This window comes from Leptonychotes weddellii, chromosome 6 (genome assembly GCF_054177405.1).
Source record: "Leptonychotes weddellii isolate Sample4059 chromosome 6, ASM5417740v2, whole genome shotgun sequence".
NCBI classification, from domain to species: Eukaryota; Metazoa; Chordata; class Mammalia; order Carnivora; family Phocidae; genus Leptonychotes; species Leptonychotes weddellii.
The window spans coordinates 132,921,685-132,946,301 of NC_138374.1; the positions used below are offsets into that span (position 1 = coordinate 132,921,685).

Below are 24,617 nucleotides of genomic sequence, written 5' to 3' on the forward strand. Positions count from 1 at the left end.
TTAGCAACATCCCTGGCTTCTACCCACTAAATATCGAAAGCATCCTTCCCCCAGTTGGGACAAACCAAAACTGTCTCCAGGCACTGCCGAATGTCCCGCAGGGAAGCAACATCATCCCCAGATGAGAACCACGGTTGAACTGTCTGATCAGCAAGGCTGGTCTAGATAAACCGCACCTGAAGGCACCACCTCCCTCCCCTCTGTTTTCTGAACACCACAACCCTTGAGAACTGTGCGTCGCAGAGCTGATGGCCGCTGGCTTGGGAAGGGGGTGGAAGTGAGGGCAAGTCAGGGAGCAGAAGGAATAGAAGAAGCAAGAAAAGACCAAGAAAAAGCTTTTAGAAATAAGAAAGGTTTATTTAGCAAAAGCCACTAGACTAGTGACGACATCCAGGGAGTAAGTGCACTTTACATGAACAGATTCTTGTCCCAGAGAGTTGAACCAACAGAGTTAATGACACAACAGTTTCAGAAGTAGAGGCTCGGGGTCGGTGGGGTAAGAGGAGGCGGTCAGGCAAAGAGGAAATCAAAGGAACCCAAGTCATGAACAGAAGCCACGGGGAGAAGGGAAGCTACGAAGGGGCTTCACAGAGAGCGTTGATACAAGCAGGGATATAAGGAATATCATTTTCATCCCAATATGCAGTCCGTTCTGTGCAGAGAAATTCTTTGCTGGCTCTGCACCTGGGAGAGCCTCACGTGCCCAGGAGTCTGCCGGCACATGGGGGGAGGCTGAGGCAGGCGCCCCCCCCCCCCGCCCCCGCCGGTGTCCACTTGTCCTCTATACAGGGCAGAGCAGAAGGATGAAAAAGGAGGAGGGCAGGAGCTGAGTGAGCAGAGCAAGAAGCAAGGAAGGGAGGAGGAGGAGGGTGACATCGCTGGGAAATCAGTTCTGCGATGTTCTCTTTCCTGCCCAGTGGCTGGTGACCCGTCAAGGCCCCTCGATCCATCCTGTCCCCCATCTCCACACCCCGGTGTGCGCTGCTCTGGGTCACACCGGGGACGATGCCGACATGCAAACCAGCGCTCCAGGGAAGGCCCCCTCTGGGGGAAGGCTGGGGCTGGGGCAGCTGGAAACCACTCTGGAGCATCCGACGGCAAGGGTCCTGGATGGGTCCAGAGTCAGGGGTACAGACAACTAGCCTCTTCAAATTCCTTAACCTCTCCTAAACTCCCTTCTTTCCCTCTGCAAGCTTCTCTAGACCCTTCAGAAACTATTCCCCACCCCAGCCCTCCCTCTCCTGCCACATTCCACAAACCCAATCCACTGGCCCCTGGCTTCACCCTCAGCTCCTGCTTACACGCAGCGGGCCTCGAGAAGCCAGACCTTCCGCTCCCCCGAACATTCAAGAAGATCCTACCGCTCTGAGAGGCCGCACCCAGGTGAAGGTCTGGGAAGCCGGCTAGGCTCAGCCACACCGGATTCCTGACATCCCTCCCTCAGTCTGGGGCTCTCACCTTCCTGGTTCTTCCTTGTGTATCTGGACCTACTTCCATCCAATGGTGGATCAGAAAAGACAGCAAAATAAACAGAACCACCCCTCTCCAACTAAATACATGTTAGGAAAACAACACAACTCTGCTGTCGTTCAAACGCCCTGAAGATTCACATTCTCTTCTCTCCCGTCACTTCTTGCACGCCCACACACACGTACTCACCTTCCCTCACACGGTATACAAGCCTGTACGTACATGCACGCGCACACATCCGCTCACACCGCACCCCGTTTCTGCCGATACCCTGGCGCACCAGCAAATGTTACACCATAAAGCTACGTGTATTTCCTTTCATTTGGACTTTCTAGTCTAGAAGAAACCCAGCTGTTTAAGAAAAGGGCTACGCTTTCATTTATATAAATTTTAAAGCAAAGTCGGGGTTGAAGAACTCTGTTTTTTGGGTAACCCCATCCTTAGCAAGGAATCCTCAAAGAATACTGCAGTCTGGGTCTGTCGCTTGTTGTCCCGGATAAAGACTTATTTCCCCGAACACAGGACCTAGCAATGGCTCAGCTCTCTCTCAAGGCATTTCTAAATCTGCTAACAGCCACTCACGGCCTGACTGTCGCAAAGGGAGCGTGGCCTCCCTGCTGCGGTCAGCCCGCCGGACCGGGTGGGAATCTCTAGACAAGGCCTGGATGGTCAAAGACAGGAGATGTGCTCGAGGCACGCACCCACACAGACGGGTCAAGGGAGGACAGGGCTGTGGTCCCTGACTGAAGTGGCAGTGATTCTGAAGAGTGGAAAGAAATAGTCTCAGCTACCCGCTCGTTTGGTTATTTCTGCGGTAAAAACTAACCAACACCCCAGTGGAGGGGACAGGTTGAGAGGTAAGGCTGGGGGTTCGGGGCCTCTGAGGCTTTCTCAGAGGGGAGGGTGCTACGCAAGCCTCGGCCAGCACGGCCCCTGAGGCAGGACACGGAGGAGAGAAGTGGGCAGCTTCCCAGCATCCAGGCAGAGGGGCTGGGCTTGCAGGCAGGAAGGGGGGCAGGGCTCCCACCCTGAGGAATCCAACCTGTCATCTGTGGCCCCTTTCCCTGCACCGGCCCGACCGACGTTCAAATCCCAGTCTCCCTCGGAAGCTGGAGAAAATGTCCAGATTCAAGTCATCCGAAAGCTTACCCGATGTGACACATCCCACTTCCACGCTCACACTGAAAGCACCGGCCGGTCCCTCACCGCCCGGAGCACTCAACATCTATCATCTCCACAACTGCCTAGAGAAGGAATTCCCTCCATAAGGTCAGGGGTTAGGCAACTGGTAGCATCCTGGATATCCAGACAGACGGGACCTGAGCCTGTACCTGATGCTTTTCCTTCGCCGTGGGGACCACGAGATGGGGCGGGAGGGGGTGACCCGGGCATCCCGGGCCAGGACAGAGCAGAGGAGCCTGATGAAGCAGCCCACACACAGCAGGTCCTCGGGCAGCCTGGTGGTCCCCACGAAGGACCCTCTCGAAAAGCGACGGGCTCTGGAGGGCCCTGCCCTCCCCTCCCAAGTCTCACGTGGGAGAGAAGGGCCCATTCACCTCTGGGAGTCCCAATGCTCCCCCTTCGTACCCTCCAAAGCAAAGTCCTAATCCCTTCCTGAAACCGCAGGCTCTCCGGGGCCCCTGGCTGGAGCCAACGTCGCTCGTCCTCTGGGTGCTCACCGCCCTCCGCCGCGCAGGCATCCTCGGCGGTGCGCCCGGCCCCGCGTCGCTCTGGCCCCCGCGCCCCGCCCCCCCCCCCCCGCGTCCCTCCGGCCCCTGCGCCCGGCCCGCCCTACACGGCGATCTCATCGTCCAGGCTGTCGCCCAGCTCCTGCCTCGGCAGGACGTTCAGCAGGCGTGGCAGCTCCTCCTGGGACCACGAGTCGCGCTCCTCGCTCTCGTCCGTGTTGGACTCGTACTCCGAGGCGATGCCCGACTCGCGGAACTTGAGGAGCTCCAGGCCGCCCAGCAGCGGGCCCGCGGGCGGCGGCAAGAAGCGGAAGCACTCCAGCTTCACCAGGCAGTCGCGCCTACCTAGGGGGCTGCCGGCGGGGTGGGCCAGCTCGGCCAGGCCTGCACCCGGGGGCGGCGAGGGCAGGTCCTCCGGCTGCGGGGTGGTGGGGTCGCAGAGCACGGGCAGACCTCCGGAGCGGAAGGTGATCTCCAGCAAGCTGTCCTGGGAGCCCACTGGAGGGGGGACAAGAGCAACAGGAGGCCGGGTCAGCGCGGCGGGGGCACACAAGCTGGGTCCAAACCTGGGTCCAAACCGAGAGGGCCAGAGCAGGGTCTCCGTAAACAGAGACAGAAGCCCAGAGAGGCTTCCAGCGGTGAAATGCAGTGGCTGTTCCCAATCTATGCCTTTGTGCTACTTTAGCAAGAGCCGCAGCCCTGCCCAGACCTACTGATCATGACCTCTACAGGTTGGACTTGGGAATATTCTTTTTTTTTTTTTTAAAGATTTTATTTATTTATTTGACAGAGAGAGACACAGCGAGAGAGGGAACGCAAGCAGGGGGAGTGGGAGATGGAAAAGCAGGCTTCCCGCCGAGCAGGGAGCCTGACATGGGGCTCGAACCCAGGACCCTGGGATCACGACACGAGCCGAAGGCAGACGCCCAATGACTGAGCCACCCAGGTGCCCCGAATATTCATTTTTTTTAAAAAAAGCTATAGGGGATAGTCTGAGGGAACTACTGGTCTCATAGGAAATACATTGGTTTTGCAATCAGACCCGGGAATCTCGGCTCCACACCTTGCTGGTCCTGTAACCCTGAGCCAGTGACTTCACCTATTGGAGTCTGTCCCGTGTACAAAATGGGCATAACAACATCTACGACTACAGAGATTAGATGACATCATGTCTGTGAAACTCTAGCACAGTTTCTGGCACGGTCGATGGCCAGTGGCTACGTGACTGGCACTTACAGGCCACGGATCAGCACGAGGAAGGCCTGGAGATGTGCTGTCTTCTAGACTCCCAGGCCAGCCCAGAGGCGGCTGGGCATCTCAGGCCAGGCGCCAGGCCACCTGTGCCATGAACCAGGACCGCTATCCGGCCAGTTCTTTTCTGCCTTATCCGCAGAGTAGACACCTGCTACCAGCATGGTCTATGCTACAGCGCGGGGGAGGGTAAACTCCCGTACAGTGTGAAGTCTCCCACCGAGCTCCCAGACAACGTGACACACATGACAGGTGCTCAGTATATTTCAACTGGAAAAGCCCACGAAGAAAGAAACAGACTGCCTTAGGACGTGGAGTGTCTGAGCCCCTTTCGAGAGGAGCCTGGATAAACATGTGGCAGTGACTCCCAGAGACATTCAAGGTCAAGTCTGGACGCTGGACTAGAAGGAGCCAAGATCCTCTCTGACTCTGCCGTTTCATAATTCCATGAAGTGTACGGACGGGACAAACAGAGCCGCCTCTGTTTTCTGCTAGAACACCAGGGCAGGGCAGGGGTCTAAGAAAACCCCACCAAAAGCTTCAGGGAAAAGAATGGGCGTTTTCCAGCGCCTCCACGGAAGGAGGCGAGGCTGGGCAGGGCCCCCACTTACTAGCATTCTGTCCTGACAGCTTCAGCTCCAGCTCCTGCACCTGCCTGACCAGCAGAGACACATGCTGGAGCATGTCCTTGTTCTGCAGCAGGAGCTGGTGCACGCGGGCCTGAGCCTCCAGCCGCGCGGCCGCTTCAGCAGCCAGCTGGTCCTTCAGCAGGTGAACCTGCAGAGACGAGGTGGAGAAGACAGGACAGAGAGGAGAGAGGGACATGAATACACCCAAGAGTCACCAGGGTTCGGCTAGGACCGGAGACACCTGCCATGTTCAACTCAAGATAAGGAAGCCCTTCCAGGGCAAAGTGGGCACCTGGGCTTGGAATTCGGAGAAGTAGCCACAAGAAGCTGGGTCGCTGGCCGTGGGCGTCTCTCTGTATGTCCTGAGTGAGGGCCGCAATGTGTCGCTCACCGACCACTCAGGGCCCAGCACCCAGAGCGAGAGGTGCGAAAGAGCCGAGCCTCAGCCCCTGCACCCCAGCCCTGTCAGGAGAGCTCCTTGTTCCTGTCATGTTCCCGCCACATGGAGGGAGGAATTTTTTTTTCTCATCATATCTTTTAAAAGAAACAGAAACGGATATGCGGACCCATTAGCTAAGAAGAGTGTCACGGCAACCCCCGACGTGGCCTTTCCTCTCCCCTTCCTCGTGCCCGCACATAATGGGAAGCGGGAAGCCCCACAGAGGCCCTTCACTCTCGAGGGGGTCATAATAAAGTCTGTCCTATCACCTCTGGGCGTGCCTGACTGTCCATCCCCTTTTCGTTTCCCGTGGCACCTAGGACGGTGCTTTATACGTGCTAGGGGCCGAACATTTGCTGACTGGTTCATAGCAGGGCCTCCTCCCACAAGCCGGGAAGGGTGGCAGCAAACAGTTTACAGAGCCACCCTCTGTGGGAGGAGGGGGACCCTCATTAACTGTCTCTCACGGGGGGGGGGTGGCAGCTGGCAACATGGCACCCAGCGTGCTCGGGGCCAGGGCGGGGGGGGTTCTGTTCTTGGTGCATAATCGGGTAGAGAGAAAAACACAGCAAGAGGTGGGGGGGGGGTGATTGTATCAGGAGCCTGGCTTGAGGAAACTGAGTCACAAGGCAACAATCATGTTCACGCCCATGCGATTCTTGCACTAAGTGGTGGATAAAGGGGTCTCTGTGGAGGGTTTCGGAAGGTCCCTGAAGAAAGGGAGCTAATGAATTTGGCCTGGACCAAGGCAGCTTGCGGGAAAGAGGCTTCCTTGGACCAAAAATACAATGTGGACAAAGGCAGAGGCAGGATGACTGGGGTGAGTCAGCTGGAGGCTGGGAGAGGAGGGAGGAAGGAGAGGGGACGAAGAGCTAGCTGACTCTCTGGTTCAGACAATAAATGCTCTGGATTTCTGAAGAGCAGTTTGCTCCGAAGAGATGCACATTTTACCAGGGAGTAAAAGACGGTATCCACCCCATGGTCTGGCCAAGCTCGGCCCAGGGACCTGCCAAGCCCAGCGTCTGCCCCTTGCAGCCGCCAGCACTTGGAGAACCACACTCTCGGATGCGGCCACTGCTTCCCTCCTGGCAGATTTGAGGACCTGACCTTGCAGTTGGCTCTGCTTCTAGGTGGGAGCCACTAATGAGATTAGTTGCCACTTTCCATTAGTGGTTCCTAAGGTTGGGCCTTTTGTGCCCCGGGGGAAGGATGCCGAAGGAATCTAAAGTAAATCTGTCCTCCGTGAGGTGCTGCTAAGGACACAACTGACATTTTGGTTTAGAAATCAGCCTCATTTGCTGCCTCATATCAACTAAGGAAAGATCTAGAGAGCGATGAGAAGAGGGAAAGAAGCCACAATAATATTTTAATCTGGGTATCAGATGGTGGGTGGCTGTTAAGCCTTTATCTTCTTTAGAAACTGAGACATGGAGATACTTCACCTGAGATGCACTTCCCCTTCCCCCATCTTGCTGGTTCTGAGAAACAGGACAATTGCTGTGGGAAGCCCCCAGAAATGCACCGCCCCCCGCCCTCAGGGAAGGGCCAACCTTCACCTTCCATCTGTGAGTAATGTAACTGATTCCAAACACGACTATCATTGAAAGGAATCTACTGAGCAGGCAGAATTGTAAATTATCCATTTCCCATTTTCTTTGGAATGAAACAGAAACATTAGCAAGAAATTTGGAACAAAATTTTCAATGCCTATAAGCAGAAAAAGCAGAGAATTCTATCTCCTGCTAACCGGCATCTACGGAGGGCTCCCTGCACGCAAACCATGGACTCGGATCCTTGCATCTTGCATGTGGACACCCCAATAGAATAGGCCAGTTGAGAGCACCAGACCAGGAGCTGGAATGTTCCAGTCTGTTGGTGACTCCCTCTGCAACTGTAGGTCATTCCCTTCCACCTGGACCTCCCTTTCTCTAACTCTCAACTGAGGGGCCTGCCTAGGGGCTCAGGCAATGTAGGATTCCAGCACGAGGGGCCATTCGTCAAAGGCTCACGGAAGAAAATCCCTAGATTCCCACTCTGACATCAGAGAATTAGGACTGGGGACACAAGAGGAGTCCCCTCCTGCAGAAGCTGGGGGGGGGGGTGGATATTGGGAGCTTCGTTTGCAGGTAATCAAGTTCCCCATGGTAGAGTGCCATCGATAGAAAAAAGCCGGCCCTTGAGTCGAATGTTTCTACCCGGCACTAAGCGCCATGAGAAAATGCTCCTGAGTGTGAGTGCTCCTTGTGCAGATTCGATCAGAATTTCAGCTTTGCGAATGCAGAGTTATAACATTTCAGGTGTTTTCGAACCCCAGGAATGCAAAAGCACACACTGCTGCCTAAAGCCAGGCTAACGAGCCCCTCGGCCTCTACGGCCGTCCAAAGTGGCAGCAGGCAAGAGGCTCAAGCCACTCTCCGTGGCAGTGTGCGCCCCTGGAGAACCCACACCAGGCCAGGCTGAGACAAAACGGCCTGGACTGTTTTAAATTGGAGGCAATGTAACAGTCCCTGGGTTTTGCACATGTAGGTCTGGCCTTGGAAGCACCAAAATGAGGCAGTGTTATTTTCAGCCTTGGCTTGGGCAGGCTGCTCTACCTCTGTGCTTGTTTCCCTCAATCCTAAAACAAAAGCAGACACCACCCCCTCCTGTCCTACCAGAGGGGACAGTGATTTGTATTCAGCATGCCGTTCTTTCAAAGAATGAAACCCCTTTTGCAAAAGTAGGCCTTACTAACTTCCGAGAAGGTACGAGTTAGCTTCTGCTTTCCAGAGCTGTGGGCGTCTTCAGCAAGGACTATCCTGCTCACAGACGAGGTCAGAGGCAAGGCCACAGCCGGAGTGGAGGAGCTCATCCCTGCAGCCTCCAGCTCTGACGCCCACCCTCAGCCCACCCGGTGGCACCAGACCACTGCCCGCTCGCTCTCCAGCCTACTTGCCTGGACTCCAGCTCCTCCGTGAGAAGTGGGGGCAGGGCCAGGCTGAAGTTAGGGAGCAGGCACATGGAAATGGCGTGGAGAGAACCAGAGCAATTTGCCCGCCCCCCCGCCGCCCTACTAGACACAGAAGCAGAGGCAGGCGGCGCTGTCTCAGCATGCATAAGGCAGGGCCCCGGGGATGCTGGTGACTGGGAGAAGCTAGGGGGACAAGAGCTAAGTCTCGGGCCTGGAAGTGGGGTGCGGGAGTGCGTTCAGGGCTGTTCGTCTAACTACAGTGCACACGATCGCGAAGCGTAAGTAACCCATCACTGGTTTCAGGATAAGCGCAAGAAGCAGCGGGGAGAAGAGGGATCTCTACCCAGCAGTGGCGCACTCACAGGCTGAGCCCGCAGTTGGCAAGCCATGAAGGGATCCGGCCTCCTTCACTCCTGCCAGTCAGCCGCGGTGCCCAGGCCAATTCTGGAGCTCGACGGGCCCAGCGTAAGGCCATGCAGGTGCTGGAGACCACCCAGCTCTGGCTCAAGGCTTGGCTATACGGTCATTCACACCCTTGAACTTCTGGCCCAACTCAACACAGGAAGCCGGGGCAGCCAGGCAAGCCTCATGCTGGGTCGGGAAAGTGGTCAGAGGGGGCTTGGGTATTCACTGCTGACACGCTCAAGTCTGAGCTAGAAATGTTTAAGAGTGGTTGAGCAACACCTTTCCCCTGTACCCCTAAGGCCAGGGCAGGCTCCTCTAGAGCAGCTCTGAACCGATTTAGGGAGAGGCTGGGAGAGATCTCAAGGTCTTAGACCAAAGCAGAACGCCGCGAAGGAGAGAGATCTAAGCCCGGGCCCAGGATAACAGCAGAACGGGAATAGCTTATGATAGTAAATGGGGTGGGGGGAAGGGTGCATAAATAATGCAACAAGGGACCCCAAGAATGCACCTGTTTGCAAGATACTCTGTATCCTCAGCTCTACCTTAGCTCTACCCAGGAGGACTTGGATGCTCCCAGAGGAAAGGAAAATGCGTTCCCACCTGCAGTGTTGAGCTCATAGCACAGCCCACTGGAATTCAGTTTAATGGAGATGAAGAAACCTTGCAGTCTGGTGGCAATAGAGTTTGACAAGATGACTGAAAGCTGACCTCATGCTGGACACTGAGATCAAGCCCACCACACGGAGAAACCAAGTATGCCAGAGCTGATCTATTTTAAATGCACAGAAGATGTCAAGAAGACCTATTAATCCACCTCTGTCTCCTACATGATTGTTGTTACCCAAAGACACGAACACTAATAAAAAGCCCTTGGATCAAGTGCGACAAAGAGAATGGGAGAAGGAGGAACATAGAAAGAAACTTAGAACAGGAGAAGGGCTTAGGGCTAAGTGTGCTGGAGGACACAGGAGCCGAAAACCGGGCAGCAGAGAGAGATGCCACCTGTGGGTCTGCCCACAGCTGCTCCTGGGGATGGCAGAGAGTGGGAGAGGCGTGTGTTCAAGAAGCAACCTTTGCTCTCGAGGTCCTGTCTGACTGACGATCCTGTGAGTCCCTGACCCTACCTGTCATTCCCCCAGGACTGATGCGTTAACGCTGGCCTCCCAGTCACGTCCCTGCCTGAACCAAGTGCCAACCAGGGCGTCACCAATGATCGGGAGTCGGAGGCTCAGGGTTCCCAGCCCGTGGAAGAGGCTGGGACAGAGAAGGGCTCATGAAGTGAACCGCAAACACCGTGCTCTTCCCTCCCCCCCGACTCCCTGAGACTCACTCTCCTCGAGGAGAGAGACAATCAAGACAGGGCAGGGTTGTCCCACTGAGACAGAGGTCTGATTCTGTTCCAGAGAACCCCTCTTAGGGTTTCATGCTGACGGTGGCAAAGCCGTGACAAATTCTGGGTCTTGTGGCTTTGCGGACCGAATGCTTCCATAGACCGCCACGGCAATCTTCTTGTCGTGCAGATTATAGACCTGCGCACCGTTTCTCTTCAGTATTTAGCAGTGACTTCAAATTCAAATGACTCTCTGATAATATCCATCATGAATATGCATCAAGCCCTTTCTTAGATAAATAATAATTACTTGGCAATTGATATGCTGAAAAAGAAAAGTATTACGGCTGGAAAATGGATTTGTATTCAAGGGGAAACTTTCGGAAATGATGTGAGTCGTGGAATGGCCCTGCGCTGGGGCACTCAGGCTTTGTGCTCCTGTCAGCCGACACCCCAGGGAGGAGGGGACTCTCGGGACTGCCACATGGCCATTAAGGAGATGAGATGAATTCTGCTATTTGACGAAGAGCAGTGATTTCCTCCCCCCCCCCCCCCACGCATAAGAGGCCATTAACGGCATTCTTTTTGTTGCTGTTCTGGAAACACCTGCGAACACGCCTAGCATTAGCACACCACGTCCTTTTGTTTCATGGTCAGAATTTCTTAAAAGGCTCAAATCATTTAGGAGCCATGCCTCACCGATGCTATGCTCTCCAACCTGGCTGCAAAAGGCCTCCGTGAGCCTTGAGCCTCAGGCCCGGTCCGTGTGAGACCATGTTAGAAGGTCTTCTCAAGAACTAAGTCACAGCAGATCCTGCTCTGGGCAGGCTGCCAGCGCTTTCTCAAGGTGCACATATAGGAAAGGACAGCTCTGTCCGGGCGATCGCTCCACCCAAGGGTCATGAGAAGAGTAAGCAGGAGAAACAATGGGGATCAATAAGCGCTCCCCAGAGAAGTCTGCTCCCTGTCATTCTAGAATGCAGAAAACCTTAGAGATCAGCCTGGTCCCACAAATCCAGAAGGCCAGTACATGGAGCTGCCTTTCTAGATCACTCACCACCCTCCTCACTGTCCTCCTTTCCCTCCCCTCCCCCAGGTCCTGACCCGTCCCTCAGGCTCAGAATTCAGCCTATGAATGGTACGCGGGATCCTGTCCTCACTGTTCCCTGATTGGCTACGGCGAAGATGAAGTTCAGATGCACGAGTCCCAAGGAAGATGTGGACAATAACGCCCTCCGTGGAAAGCAAGCAGAAGGAATCCCTGCCAGAAGCAGCAAGGGGAACCGGCTTCCCCCTCCTCTACAAGGCAGCAGCCTGACAAGCTTTTGGGGCTCAAACAGCACTTTTCTACTGAGATCAAAGCCAATCCTCACGTGGCTCAAATATGGCCCGTAAGGTCCTATAAGTTGGATCCCGTTATAGCAAATTCCAAGGCCAGGATGCTGTCACATCCTGCCTGGAAGAAGCAGAGCACTGATGGAGGGTGGGAACCCGTGTGGACAAGGTAGGCAGGACGCCACGATGGTCTCTGCACAAAGTCGTATTTCAAGCTCTTTCAAGACCAGTTTCACAAAGTCACACCTGTCCTGACTCCAGAGGCATCCCTTCCCACCCCAAACGCCAGGAAAATGAGGCAGGAAGGGGAAGGTGGAATTGGGTGCATCTCGTTCCTTGGTGAGTTCACGTCCTTAATCCAACAATGTCCAGCCAAGCCAGCCAAGCCCAGCTCAGAGCAGGGGATACACGGGAAACCAGAACGTTTCCTTCCAGCCCGACTGCATCCCCCCTCCGCCAACAAGCAATGGTCCAACAGCGTGAGCGATCCCTTATGGCTCCCTGGGTTTTCCACCTGCCCCTTGCCCCTCGCTAGGGAAGGCGCGTCAAGCCCATGAGAGTGGAGCCTGAGAGGGAGGGAGGAGGTGGAGGAGAACCTGGGCCACAGCCACTTGCGTCTGCGTCTGCTGCTGCTGGAGGAGCTGCTGCAGAAGCTGCATCTGGTGCTGGCTGGACAGCGGCGTCCCTGGGCCCCAGCCTGGGGGCTTCGAGGAGCAAGAGGGGAGGAGCATCCTGGGCGAGGCCGCCAGCACAGGTTCCTGGGGGTGGGGAGAGACCTGGAGGAGAAGACAAGACGGGCGTGACCCCAGGCCGTGGCCGCTCTCCTACACGTGGCACGGACACGGCCGGCGTGAAACGCTGCATCCCTAGTGGAGGTGTGGACAGGACCCTGGGCCGGGGCCACCAGGCAGGCGGCGCTGCCGGGACCCTCAGTAACTGACCCAACGTGATGGAGGCAGACGGTGGGTACCGGCCTCTCATGCCGCGTCCAACAATAACCACACCTGGACTTCGGGGGGCTGATCTCTGGGGAACCTACCACCCACCACCCCGTTACGAGACCGGGAAGGGGGAAGCTGCCACCTTCACTCTGCTGGGTCCCCGGGGCTCCCTCCTCCAGGGCTGCATGAGGGGGGCCACTCCAGCCGGCCCTGCCTCGCAGGGAGAGCCGCTGGTCTGGACAGACCCTCTCTGCAGGCTGAACGTGGTTTCTGTGCCGTCCCCCTCGGCCTCCCTCCTGGCAGGTGGGAACTGTCACTAAGATGGCTAATGTGATCCATAAAGCAAGTTCAGGGAGAGACGTCTTGTGTCTGGGAGCTCTGCTGCTGGCCCTTCCTCAGACAGGAGGGAGGGAGGCACCCACTGACCCATGGCTCTTGCGGTTTGCGGCGGGCACATGACGTCAGGACAATGTCAGGCAGACGATGGGCCCGCACCGCCCTCCAGACTGGAGACAGGCTTCTCCCGATGAGCCGCCCGTTGACCTGCACCAGAAAAGGCCGACGCCCAACAGGAAGGCGAGGCGGCCAGGATGCGGGGAGTCGAAGGGGAGGCCCGCTTCTCAGCCTTCTCCTCCTGGCTTTTCCCTTGCGTCTTCAGGTTGGAATGTGCTCCCAAGTTCTTAGTGTCCCGGTCTGGCTTCTACCAGGAACTCCTTGGGAGCCCGGTCATCTCAGCTGTAAGACGTGAGGCTGGAGTCGATGATGCCCGAGGTTGTAACCCCCAAGGGGCCAAGTGCCAGCCTCAGTGGCACCGGCGTGTGGGCGCGCCCCAGCAGTCGCTACCTGCAGGTGGAGGCCGCCAGAGCGAACTCCGCTCCGGGGATCTGTCGTGGCGCGTGAGGATTAGCTTTGCGCAGGCACCAGGCTGGGATGTGGAGCCACGGGGGGGCAGGACTGCCAGGGAGCATGGCCAAGGAGCACGGCGGGGCCCCTGGAGCACGACGCTCGTCAGGCATAAGCCAGCGGCATCGGCACTCGGCCCCTCTCAGAGGAGAGGAAACCTGCTCTGTCACCGAAGTTGACCCCGCACGGGCGAGGACGTGACTCTGACAGTGGCTGAGGCCACAGCCCGTGTTGCTCCGGGAGGCCGTGTGCATGCAGACCGTGTGATGCGCCGCCTCCCACCTACCTTGGGGTCCGGGTGGGAGCCTCCTTCCTTCCTGACAGCATCAAGGTCTGTCACACCTCGGCTGAATTCCAAGACATCATTCCCCGCGAGCGGGACCTCCACTGCATCGATGTCCGTCTCCTCCGCGGTGGCCGTGGAGGCCCTCTCGGCTCCAGGGAGCTGGCGGCCTGCAGGGCGACAGAGGGAAGGGCAGGGCGCCGCCAAGAACAAGGTCCTCCTCCCTTCCTGGCACTTCACATTCAGCTACGTCAGGCCCAGAGAGCACCACTGGCTTCCTGACCTCTCCACCCGCCCTTCATTCCCAAACCGGTGAGATGTTCCTATTTAATCTCTCTTCAGAGTCCAGAAACAAAAATGAAGTTTCCTTGAGGCTGGACGCCACTGCTTTGCCAGGTTGGCATGAGGTCGATACTGACGGGGTGCAGGGGCTCAAGAAGGGAGGGGGTAACTGTCACCTCGACCTCCTCTGAGCTCAGGAGTGGAATCCACCCAGGGACAGCACCAGGAACTGGGAGTCCAGAGATATGGGGGCTCCCCAGCCGTGCCCCTGGCGGGCTGTCAGACCAGGGGTAAGTGGCCCCCACTCCCAGGGCCTCAGCTCCGACAGCAAAATCAGAGGCCGAGTTAGATGGACAAAGGGCACGTGACAGAAGAATGAGGGCAAGGAGACCTGAGGCCCCATCTGAGACGGGGGCAGCCCTCTACCCCTCCAAGGCGAGCTGGACTCTGACCTTGTCACCAAGCACAGAAGTCAGGAAAGGGGCCTGCAGGAGGCAGCAGTGGGGACAGAAGGGTGACAGAGGGGGTGGCTAGGTTTCAAGTCTTCTGCAGTCTGTCCACACCCCACTTTTCACCTCCCCCTGAAGACAGCGGCTGCACTCAGCATGTGTGTGGAAGTCCTGCTGTTTCTTATTTTCCTTCATTCCCTGTTCTTATTTCTTGATTCTATAAAAACCTGGCCATTCCTGGGCATTTCCTGGGAAGTATTTTTCTTTCTCTACATCTGGAATTAAGCTCATTGTTACTGTACTCAAATAAGATTTCTTAAAAGATTTCAGAGACCAAGCACCACATGTAAAATGGAAGAGGTTTATGTCAGCAGGAAATACAGAGAGCCAATTCCCTCCCTGAGCAGCCAGGCCTTAGCTGTCTGAGGGCCTGCCTCGGAGAACAAATAGTTTTTTGTTTTTTTTTTTTAAATATTTATTTAAGTAATCTCTATACCCAACATGGGGCTTGAACACCACCCCAAGATCAAAAGTTGCGTGCTCTACCAACTGAGCCAGGCAGGTGCCCCTGGAACAAATAGTTCTAACAGGTCTTCCTATGCAAACCACGTGAGTCAACTGGGGAAGCAAGCCTGGTTTTCAGAAAGCCAACAGGGTGCTTGGTTTTCCTCCCGGCTGCTCCAGGACTTGGGACACAGCCCTGGGACAGGGCCTGGCGGAGTGGCTCTGCTCCTCTGTGAGGCAGCAGGCGGGGACACAGAGCAGGCTGCTTCCCACCACACCCCTGCGCCCAGAAGTGACCTTCCTGATGGTTGGGAGGGCTAGCCTGTGAGACGAGGGCGGACGGAGAACTCGTGCCTACTTCTCCACAGGTGGATGGGCTGGACTGTAAGCATCGGTTCTCTGGGCCAGTGTGGAGATGAACAGGGTGAAATGCATGTGTTTTGAGCAGAAATGATTTCCCCCAGTCCCCAGGAGAGGCTCAGTCCCGCAGCACTGTGCATCCACTTGTTGGCATACTTGACACTGGGGATTGGGCGTGCCTGGCCTTCTAGTCCAACCCCCGCAAACCCCTCAGTCTTGAGGCCAGGGCTGGATCTCATTCATGTTTCCCAGGGCTCTGGTACGGAGAAGGAATTCAGTAAACACTAACAAAGGAAAGAGTGTCATGATAGGTCAGCGAAACAGAGGAGTGGGCTACAGAAGAAGGCTGCCCCCCCCGACCCCCATTCCTGGAGTCCCTAATACCAAGGACACAAAGCGTTTGGAGATGCCCAGGCCAGAAGCCTGGAGGGATCAGAAACTCTCTCGGGTTCTTGCTCTGTTTCTGAGGGAGTCACAGACTTCTCGGCCATTCCCCAAACCAAGGCTGAGGAAGGGGCGTCACAAGCCACAGGACCTGCTTTCTGAGGGACTTCCTGCCACCCCATGGGCTCTCTGATGATCACCTCTGAAGTCCTGAGCTTGGACGATGGCTAATGGGTGAAAGTCAGGATGGTAACAGACCTGTTAGAACAAGGAGGGTAAAGCTGGGGTGGACAGAATGCTCTGGATGCCATGCCTGTTAGCATATCGGATAAGGCAAGATTTAGAGGGCAGACCCACAGCGGATCCTCAGGTCCTGACAGACAAGGGGGGAATATCTCGTATTTGCAACTTTCCTGGCATCAAGAAGCTTAAAGGACCAGAAACGATATGAAAAACCTTCTAGCAAAACCGGGAAACTTACGAGATTGGACTGTGTTTTCAAGGCTTCCCCAGCCTGATGGAGGAACCAGAGACCATGGATGCAGCAGGAGGCCGTGTCCCCTCAGAGGGAGCTATCCCGGATGCAGGGGGTAACCCGTGCAGAGGGGAGAACACCTGGAGAAGGAGTACCAGCTAAGGGAGGTGAGGAAGCGGTCCTGGGGAGGGGAGGGCTGGGAAGGCGTTCTAGGTGGGGGAAAAGATACAGAGGTATTCACTGCCAACGGCTCTGTATGGAGGGACCCAACCAGGAAGAGTCAGGATTTTATCTTGAAGGATTGAAAGCAGGTGAGTAATACCAAAGGGTTTTCATCCTTTCAAATTTCACCCTAGAAATGATGTGGAGGACAGATCTAGAAGGGACAAGATAGAAAGCAACACTCCAGGTGAGAAACAGGAGGGCTTACGCTAAGAGGGTCACAGTAGCAGAGGAGAACAGATATGAAAGGTTTTCAGGGCACAGAAATCACAGGACAGGGTGACAGACTAACGGTAGTGGGGGGAGATAGAGCGGTGGGAATAGGGAGGGAGGGAGAGAGGAATATGCGTAAAATGAGTTTTGAAATTTCTGATTTAGGTGACCTCGTAGGGACTGGTGCCCTTTAGGGAAGTTTCGGGAGGAGCAGGGTTGTGGGTAAGACGGAGTTTTAAACCTGCTGGAATCACAGGGTCTGTAACAACCAAGTGGAGATACCCATCAGCTGTTGGAGAGTTCAGGAAAAAGATCTGGTCTGGAAATAAACATCAGTCGAGACCACGGGGGAAGTCAGAAAAGAGCACAGGGACCGAGCCCAGGAGAAACGCAAAGGATGTTGGAAAGCAAGTAGCAGATAAAAAAAAAAAAGGTTGTGCGTGCATATGGGGTGGTGCCCCAGAAGCTGGGGTGGGGTGGGGGCGGGGCGAGTGCTTCCTGCCCCGTGGTGAACTCGGCACAGAAAGGCTGGTTCAGGTTGCTAGCTAGGGGCCTCAGTGACCTTGACTGGTGGTCTCCGGAAGGGCTGGCAGGCAGCAGATACCACATCGCGGGAGGCTGGAGGGATAACGGCCAGGATGCAGGGACAAGGAAGAAGCTATATGAGCGCAGATAAATCTGGCAAGAAGCTGAACGATGAGGTAAAGATAAGGCTGGGGGAGACGCAGGGGCAAGGAAGGCTGGATTTGGTTTTGTTTTGACGATGAGAGAGGCTTGACCTTATCTGTCCACAGTGGGGAAGAAGCCAGCAGCTGCGGAAGACTCAGGTGACCCCTCGGGAGAGACAGCCCTGGTGGCCTGGTGCTCAGGGAGAAGCAAGTGAAGGGTAATCCTGGCCGGGCGGGGGGCGGGGGATGACGACACCGACCACGGGGCGGAAGCTGGGGACAAGTAGTAGGGTGGCCCTGGGGAACATAAGGGATGGACCTGTGGACGGCTGGTTTCCCAGGGATGGGCCAGCATCGGGGGCTCAACGGAGAGGCGTTTCTGGGTCAATGCAGAACTTGTCACATGTCGAGGATACAGTAATAAAATGGTTTCAAAAAAGAATACGAGTTAATTAGCTCAGTCACGAAGTGCTGGACACGGCCATTTTTTGGCCTCAAAACTGCACTGGTAACAGCTTAAATTTAAATAGCACTTACTACCTTCCAGGCACTAATTTAAGTGTTTTACCCGTATAAATCGTTTATCCTCAGAACCACCCTCCAGGAGGTCCAGGCACTGACAGGTAAACTGAGGCACAGAGCTGGGAAGGCGGGTGCTGGGGCTCCAGGCCCAGTGCTCGGAACCACTGTGGTGTCACCCTGCCTCCCCCCAGGCTGGCGACTTCCACCTGCAGTCCCCCACAGCCCCCCTCACTATCTTCACTTACACACTCCAGGTGATCTGGTGTATTTGTCATGGGTTCGTACCCCCACCCCCAACTTTGAAAGCCAGCTCCTTGCCATGGGGGACCTGTCTTGTTCAGTTCACCCAGAACTGAGCCTGGCACGTCGGGCGGGGGAGGGGGGGCGAGATGAACATCTGTGGAATGAAGGAGGGCACTAAAACCAAGGAAAGACAGACGATGGGGCGGCGGTCGCCTGGTCTGGAGAAGAAGGGGGAGGTGGGGGCGCAGACGGAACGGGTCAGCAGCCTGCTCGCTGTTCGGAGTGAGCAGCGGATGTAACGCGTACGCAAAATAAATATTCCCCCCAACCCGCTGCTCACTGTCTAGATGGCCAGCTTTCTTTTCAAGAAGCTCTATTCCTCCCAAGCGTTCCAAGCCCTTCCCCACACTGGATGGCTGCCATGGGAGGAGGAGGAGGCCTCCAAGGGAACGGGATCTCGCCCAGGAAACCCTCTCCAGGAGTCAAAGAAACCACACAAGGCAGAGCAGGGAGGGCGGAGCAGGAGCCCTGGCCCCACCTGGCTCTGAGCTCCAGGGACGCGCCCAAGGCTGCCCAAGGCGGTTGCTGCCAAAAGATACCAAAGATAAATCTCCCCGAGGGTAGGGCCCGGTGGAAAGAATGAGGGAGGAAAGAAAGGCAGGCACTGAGGGGACAGTGAAGGTGGATGCCATCTTAAAAGCACTGCTGGAACCCAGAGGGTAAAGGGCGGACAAGACGTCAAAGACCACGCGCGCGCAGGTCTCCCCTGTGCCGTCACGGGCCTGCTGCCACGTCACGTGGGGCGGCGCCGGGACAAAGGTACACACGGCATTAAACAGAAAGCTCCCGAGCATGGATGCGAGCTGATGCTCGTAACAACACACGCACGCACGCACACAACCAACAATTCTACTCTGGTGCTTCGAGGTCCCCCATTACAGACGAAAATCCCACTGCAGTCAATAAATGCTTCTGGGGGAGGCACTTACGGACAGAAGAGACGCGTTCCCAGTGGTTTACAGCCCGTAAGCAAGCAGGTGGGGCCCTAAAGAGCAAGGGACAATGGGGCCGGGCAGTAAGCAGCTTTCCTTGAGGGAGAAAGGTTTCCCATCCCAGATCTGCGGCATCCCAAACGCTAGTACTCTAAGTATCTAAGTAGGCTTGCCTTCAGGGTAAACGCTGCGATGGGAGGGCATCCTAATTCATCACTGAACTCAGACCTGCCCTAAGACCATGGGACTCGAGAGACCCTCCTGTCTCCTTCCCGCACTGCCTAGATGGGGTAGGTCATGCATTTTCGACTCAGAGCCACAGAACTAGCTACTCTGTAATATGTATTTAGAGTACCGTACCGTTGGCCCTTGAGCAACACGGGGATTAGGGCACCGACCACCCCATGCAGTTGAAAATCCACATGTAACTTCTGATGCCCCCAAAACGTAACTAATAGCCTACTGTTGTTAATAGCCGTATCAGTAACAGTTGATCAACACATATTTTGTAGGTTACAAGTAATACACCATATTCTTAGAATAAGAAAGCTGGAGGAAAAGGAAATGTTATTCAGAATGATGGCCGTTGGGGCAGGCAGCAGGTGGAATCACGGGAGTGAGGTCTCGGGGCGAGACCGGCGGGCTAAGCAGAGAGCTGGTGACGGGGACAGTGGCTATGGGTCGAGACCAACGTGGCTGTGGCCCTCCAGCTGTAGCAGACGGTCAGCATGGAAATAACAAGCCCGCCAGCCATGTCACCTCTCTCCTTACTACCTTCTTGGTGATCGTTTTCTCAAATAACATTAATATACACGAGACCTCAGCTACTTGGCTTCTTCTGCATACCCTGCTCCCCAAAATGTAACATAAATGATGTTCTACATGTAGAAACATCGGTCTAGGGGTGCCTGGGTGGCTCAGTCAGTTAAGCGTCTGCCTTCAGCTCAGGTCATGATCACAGGGTCCAGGGATTGAGCCCCACATCGGGCTCCCTGCTCAGCGGGGAGCCTGCTTCTCCCTCTGCCTGCCACTCCCCCTGCTTGTGCTCTCTTGGCTCTCTCTCTCTCAGATAAGTAAATTAAAAAATCTTAAAAAAAGAAACATCATTCTAGTATAGTTTCTTCAAAGTTTAAGACGTCAAAGACCTGAGGGTGTATCTTAAGGAGGTCCAGCACAGAACGGATGTGCTGTCTACATAACCTACTGGCATCCCAGCAGAGCCTCTCTCCTCCTTGTGTAAATGAGGATACAGCCCTGCAGAGTGATGAAAACTGTATCAGGGAACTACACGTAGAGATATTGATTTTAAGGAATTGGCTCATGTGATTGTGGAGGTGTGACAAGTCCAAAATCTGTAGGGTAGGCTAGGGACCCAGGGAAGAGTTGTAGTCCAAGTCCAAAGGTGATCTAGTGGCAGAATCCCCCTTTGTTCTAATAAGGCCTTCAACTGATTGGTTGAGGCCCACCTACATTATGGAGGGTGTTCTGCTTTACCCAAAGCCTCTGATTTATATGTCAGTCTCGGGGCGCCTGGGTGGCTCAGTCGGTGAAATGTCTGCCTTCGGCTCAGGTCATGATCTCAGGGTCCTGGGATTGAGCCCCACGTCGGGCTCCCTGCTCAGCGGGGCTGAGGGAGTCTGCTTCTCCCTTTCCCTCAGTGCTCTCCCTCCCTCCCTCTCTCTCAAATAAATAAAATCTTAAAAAAAAAAAAGTGTTAATCTCATCTGAAAAATACCTTCCCAGCAACATCTAAAATAATATCACATGTTGTATGTGTCTGGGTCTACGTCTAAGCTTTCTATTCTGATCTACCCAGGGACGCGTTCATGTGATGGTACAGTTTTACCTAGTATAGCTTTATGTTTTTATGTCTACAAAGCCACTCATCTGTCATCACTCACCTTTTCCAGAAAATTTTTCTGTTCTTGCTTTTTTATTTTTCCTTATTTCTGTTACAATATTAACAGCTAACATGTATCTGGTGTTTACTATGTACCAGGCGTTTCACATGTATCTGCTCATCTGTGGTCACAATAATCCTATGTGGTGGACACGACTTTATTCCTGTTTTCTTCCAAAGAGAACACTAAGGCCCAGAGAGGTTATTAACTTGCCCCAGATCACACAGCCAGGGACTGGTGCTGCCAGAAGGAAGACCAACCGTCTGCGTTCTCAAGCCCTTTGCAGCGTGAGATTTTACTTTGTTGTTTTCTGACTTCCTGAGTTGGATGCTGCACTAATTTGATTTTCACGATTGCTTCTCTGTTAACATAAACAGTCGAACCTTTGGATTTTCCTCTGCACACTACTTTATCTGTGTCCCCCAGGTTCTGAATATAATAGCTTTCCATTGTGACCCTTCTGCCATCAGAAATTTATACTGTTCTGTTAAAGTGAGAGATGAACAGGAGAATTCGCATTTTTGTAAAAGATGTTCAGGTTTCCTGACACTTCAAAATGAGAGATATTGGAAAAATGTCCACATGGAAGGTTCACAGGACTACAGAATTTAGAAAACAGGAAAAAAGCTATTAAGGTAATTATAAACTTTATCTTCTTTCTAATCTGTTTTATGAAGGTGCTTTTGTATTGAAGTTTTCTTGGGGGTCAGATTTGGTGGCATCAGCCACTCAAACGCTTCCTTGTTCGATAAACATCTTTAATTTTCTATTAGGAAAGCCACACGTGTTCCTTAAAGAAAATTTGGACTCGAGAGAGAAAAAGAAACACTAAAATGTTTTTTAAGTGGACTGGTTGCCTGGGACTTGGTGGGGGGAGGTGTGGCCCCATGCTGGGTGCCCCCCACCCTCTGCCGCCACCACCACCTCCTGTCCATCCACGCCCACTACCTACACCTGCCAGGTGCCTACCTGGGTCCCCCGAGCAGCTGCTGTTCTTCTCGCTCTCTCCATCCTCCTGCCCGTCTGCGTTCTGCTGCGTGTGCTGGAGGCTCAGCTTATGGCAGACCTCGAAGGCCTGCCCGACCGTCCGCACGATTCGCATAGCTTGGCTCTGGGAAGGAGAAAGGAAAAGAGCAAGTGAAGGGCGTGGGGCATGGGGACCCTTTGCAAGGACACAAGAAGGGCCAGGGATGGGAGAGGACGTGCCGGGGCCTCGGGGACAGAAACCCATGAGGCCGGCAAAGGAAAGAGATGGAAACATCTAACGTGGCTTTGACGTCCAGACGCTCACCAAGAGGAGCGCGGAGATAGTTTTCTTCTTGAAATGGCCCAGAAAATAGACACTCACCACGGTTCTGTAACAATAAGCCAACTGGAAGGACAGACAGCAAATACCCCAATTCTGGACTTAGCCCAATTCATCCTTCCAGGTTTAACAAAAGTGGTCGAGATCCTTCCGACTCCTTTGCCAACCACAATCAAATGTTCAACGGGTTCGCCACATGAAGAGCAACTCAGCCATCACTTCTTTCCTGCTGGAAATGGTGAGTCTCCAGCAGACCAGGGATGGTGGGGAGACGGGGCCGGGAAGCCGCCATCTAAACAGCAGAGCCAGCGAAGCCCGGAATCCAAGTCCCCTGGAACACCACTGGCAGCAAGCTTAACTAAGGAGAGCCTTCCCAGTCTCGCTCTAAAGACATAGCTCCCTTGGGTCTGTTCCATGGCTATTTCTCTTTGCTGTTTTTCCTCCTTTCTTTCTTTATTGGCTTGGAGGTGGGGGGCTGAGGAGCTATTTAACTGCTTCTTTTAATAGCCCAAGAACAGAGCCTGAGTCTAGCTCTCCTTAACTTGGAGAGGAAGAGGACACAGGACAAAGAAGCCTCGTCCCCTACAGTCTTAAGGGACCCACACAAGCTCTGAGGAAGAACCACAACCATGGTCCCCAGGGCCTGGCCTCCAAAGTGGATAGCTGACCAACTGCATCCTCAGTCCGCTTTCACTGTCTTCCAAAGACTGAGTCAAGGGCAAGCTACAGGCTGGGTGAGCCCAGCTCACTGCACCTTGTCCCCTGGGGTCCCCAAACACCCCACCACCACTGACAGCAGTTTATTTAACCGTGGCTGTCCCCCTACGCCTGCGTCTGAGATTAGTCACATTTTGGACGATCTGACTCCAGGTCAGCTGTGCCTACCTAGCCAAGCTCCACATTCACCACAGCGTCTGTTGCTATAGAATCTCAGGTTCCCCCAAGGAGGACAGGTGACAAATTCCACCATCCCTGGAAGCCACAGGTACTTTCCTTAACTAGCTGTGAGGATGATGTTAGAAGTCGAAAGGTCCTCACACAGGTGCCCCTGAATCTATAGGATTAGACAGGGGTAGGGACAGGATTCTCATCTTCTCTTTGAAAGGGAGCACTCAGATTTCGATCCAGGAGGAAATGACTTCTCAGAGGACCTGCATTTCTCCTGCATCCCAAGCTGGGCCATGGAACACACTCAGGACTGACCTCTGAAGAACCCAGACTATGGCTCACATCTCTGCCACCTTTATCAAGGACAAACGTACGGGACATGCACACCAGTTGCAACCAACTATTTACAAGCCCAAAATGGTGAGAAGGAAGTGGGCTGGTTTTAATGCTTAGTCTTCTCCACGCTTCCTGTTCACACGTTAATACACTCACTATCGTAAGCAGCTGACCCTCACCTCGGATTCCCTGAAGAGGCAGGAAATGCGGACTTTATTAGGCTCACTGGTCCCGCCTTCCGTGTTGGAAATGGCACCCCACCTCATCGCCTCAGGCCCCCACCCCTTCCTACCCACCCTTCCTGACAGCTATTCTATGCCTGCCTGTGACGCCACCTGAAGGGGTGACTCGGTGAGGTCTACGACCTCTCCTCCACCACCCGGAGGGTTACCTGTAGGACTAACATGCGAGAGAGCACCTCCCACACTGCTCGGCATACCCTGAGTGCTCACCAACAGGTTTTAGTGTCGAAAGGCAATGAAGACAGAAAATAAACAGGAATGGCTGGGCTTACTTTATCAACAACAGAAAGATATGAAGGGAGTTGCCTCTGACTACGTATGTGAGCATGAAAAATAAAAGGCTAAACCACCCTCTCTCCCCACAGCGTGCAACAGAGGAGAAGCCGCCGGCCAGATGATGCTTGGTCTGTGCCTGTGTGATGATTTCCACCACGAGAAGCTGTCGGATTAGAGTTCTAGGTTTGCACGTTCGCTGCTAAGTAGCTTCCTTTCAATTTGTGCTTTACTCCCCTCGAATGGAGGTCGTATTTCCACTCGCAGTAAAAGGGCACAGTGGCACGTTCCATGAGGAGCCCTCTGAACTTGAACACGCAATCAAGCTACCCTGCTACCTGCTTTACAGGAGGACTGGAAACACGTGAGAGAAGTGGCCTCTCTTCTCAGCACTCTAGAAGCTGGAAGACGCCGGATGGCTCCCAATTCTCAGAGATGGCTGTGTGAGTTCAGGTGCCCTCTGACCTTTCAGGCTTGCCTCCCCTCACCAGTGGGAAGTCTACTTTTAGTGGATTCCCATATAAGGACCCCGTTGGGGGAAATGACTTGAAGACGGCTCGGATTCCCATACAAGGCCAACCCGCACCAGGCGGGGCCTATTCCTCCCCCAGCTGGTACCATCTGCACAGCCATGCTGGTTCCTGCTGTCTGGGCCTGCGCCGCCCAGGGACCAGGCCTTCTGGCCTTCCAAGCAAGAAAACCGGTTCTGCCTGCTGCCCGGGAATGCAGGGCT

The 24,617-nt window shown here is 54.6% G+C and overlaps 2 protein-coding genes across 11 annotated transcripts in view; both read right to left on the bottom strand.

Annotated features, from left to right (window-relative positions):
* Nucleotides 1–3,218, bottom strand: part of C6H1orf226 (chromosome 6 C1orf226 homolog) — a 17,113-nt gene extending 13,895 nt beyond the window's left edge. The window contains exon 1 of the mRNA XM_081825252.1: nucleotides 2,802–3,218. Coding sequence (XP_081681378.1) covers nucleotides 2,802–2,862 — 61 coding nt within the window. The 5' untranslated portion in view covers nucleotides 2,863–3,218. The remainder of the gene's footprint in view (nucleotides 1–2,801) is intronic.
* A 1-nt stretch (nucleotide 3,219) lies between these two features.
* Nucleotides 3,220–24,617, bottom strand: part of NOS1AP (nitric oxide synthase 1 adaptor protein) — a 255,913-nt gene continuing 234,515 nt past the window's right edge. For all 10 annotated transcript variants that reach the window (XM_081825245.1, XM_081825244.1, XM_081825243.1 and 7 more), the window contains 5 exons: nucleotides 21,809–21,950; nucleotides 13,628–13,794; nucleotides 12,094–12,273; nucleotides 5,021–5,186; nucleotides 3,220–3,656 (listed from right to left, as the gene is read on the bottom strand). In XM_081825245.1, the coding sequence (XP_081681371.1) occupies nucleotides 3,262–3,656; nucleotides 5,021–5,186; nucleotides 12,094–12,273; nucleotides 13,628–13,794; nucleotides 21,809–21,950 (1,050 nt within the window). In that variant the 3' untranslated portion in view covers nucleotides 3,220–3,261. The remainder of the gene's footprint in view (nucleotides 3,657–5,020; nucleotides 5,187–12,093; nucleotides 12,274–13,627; nucleotides 13,795–21,808; nucleotides 21,951–24,617) is intronic.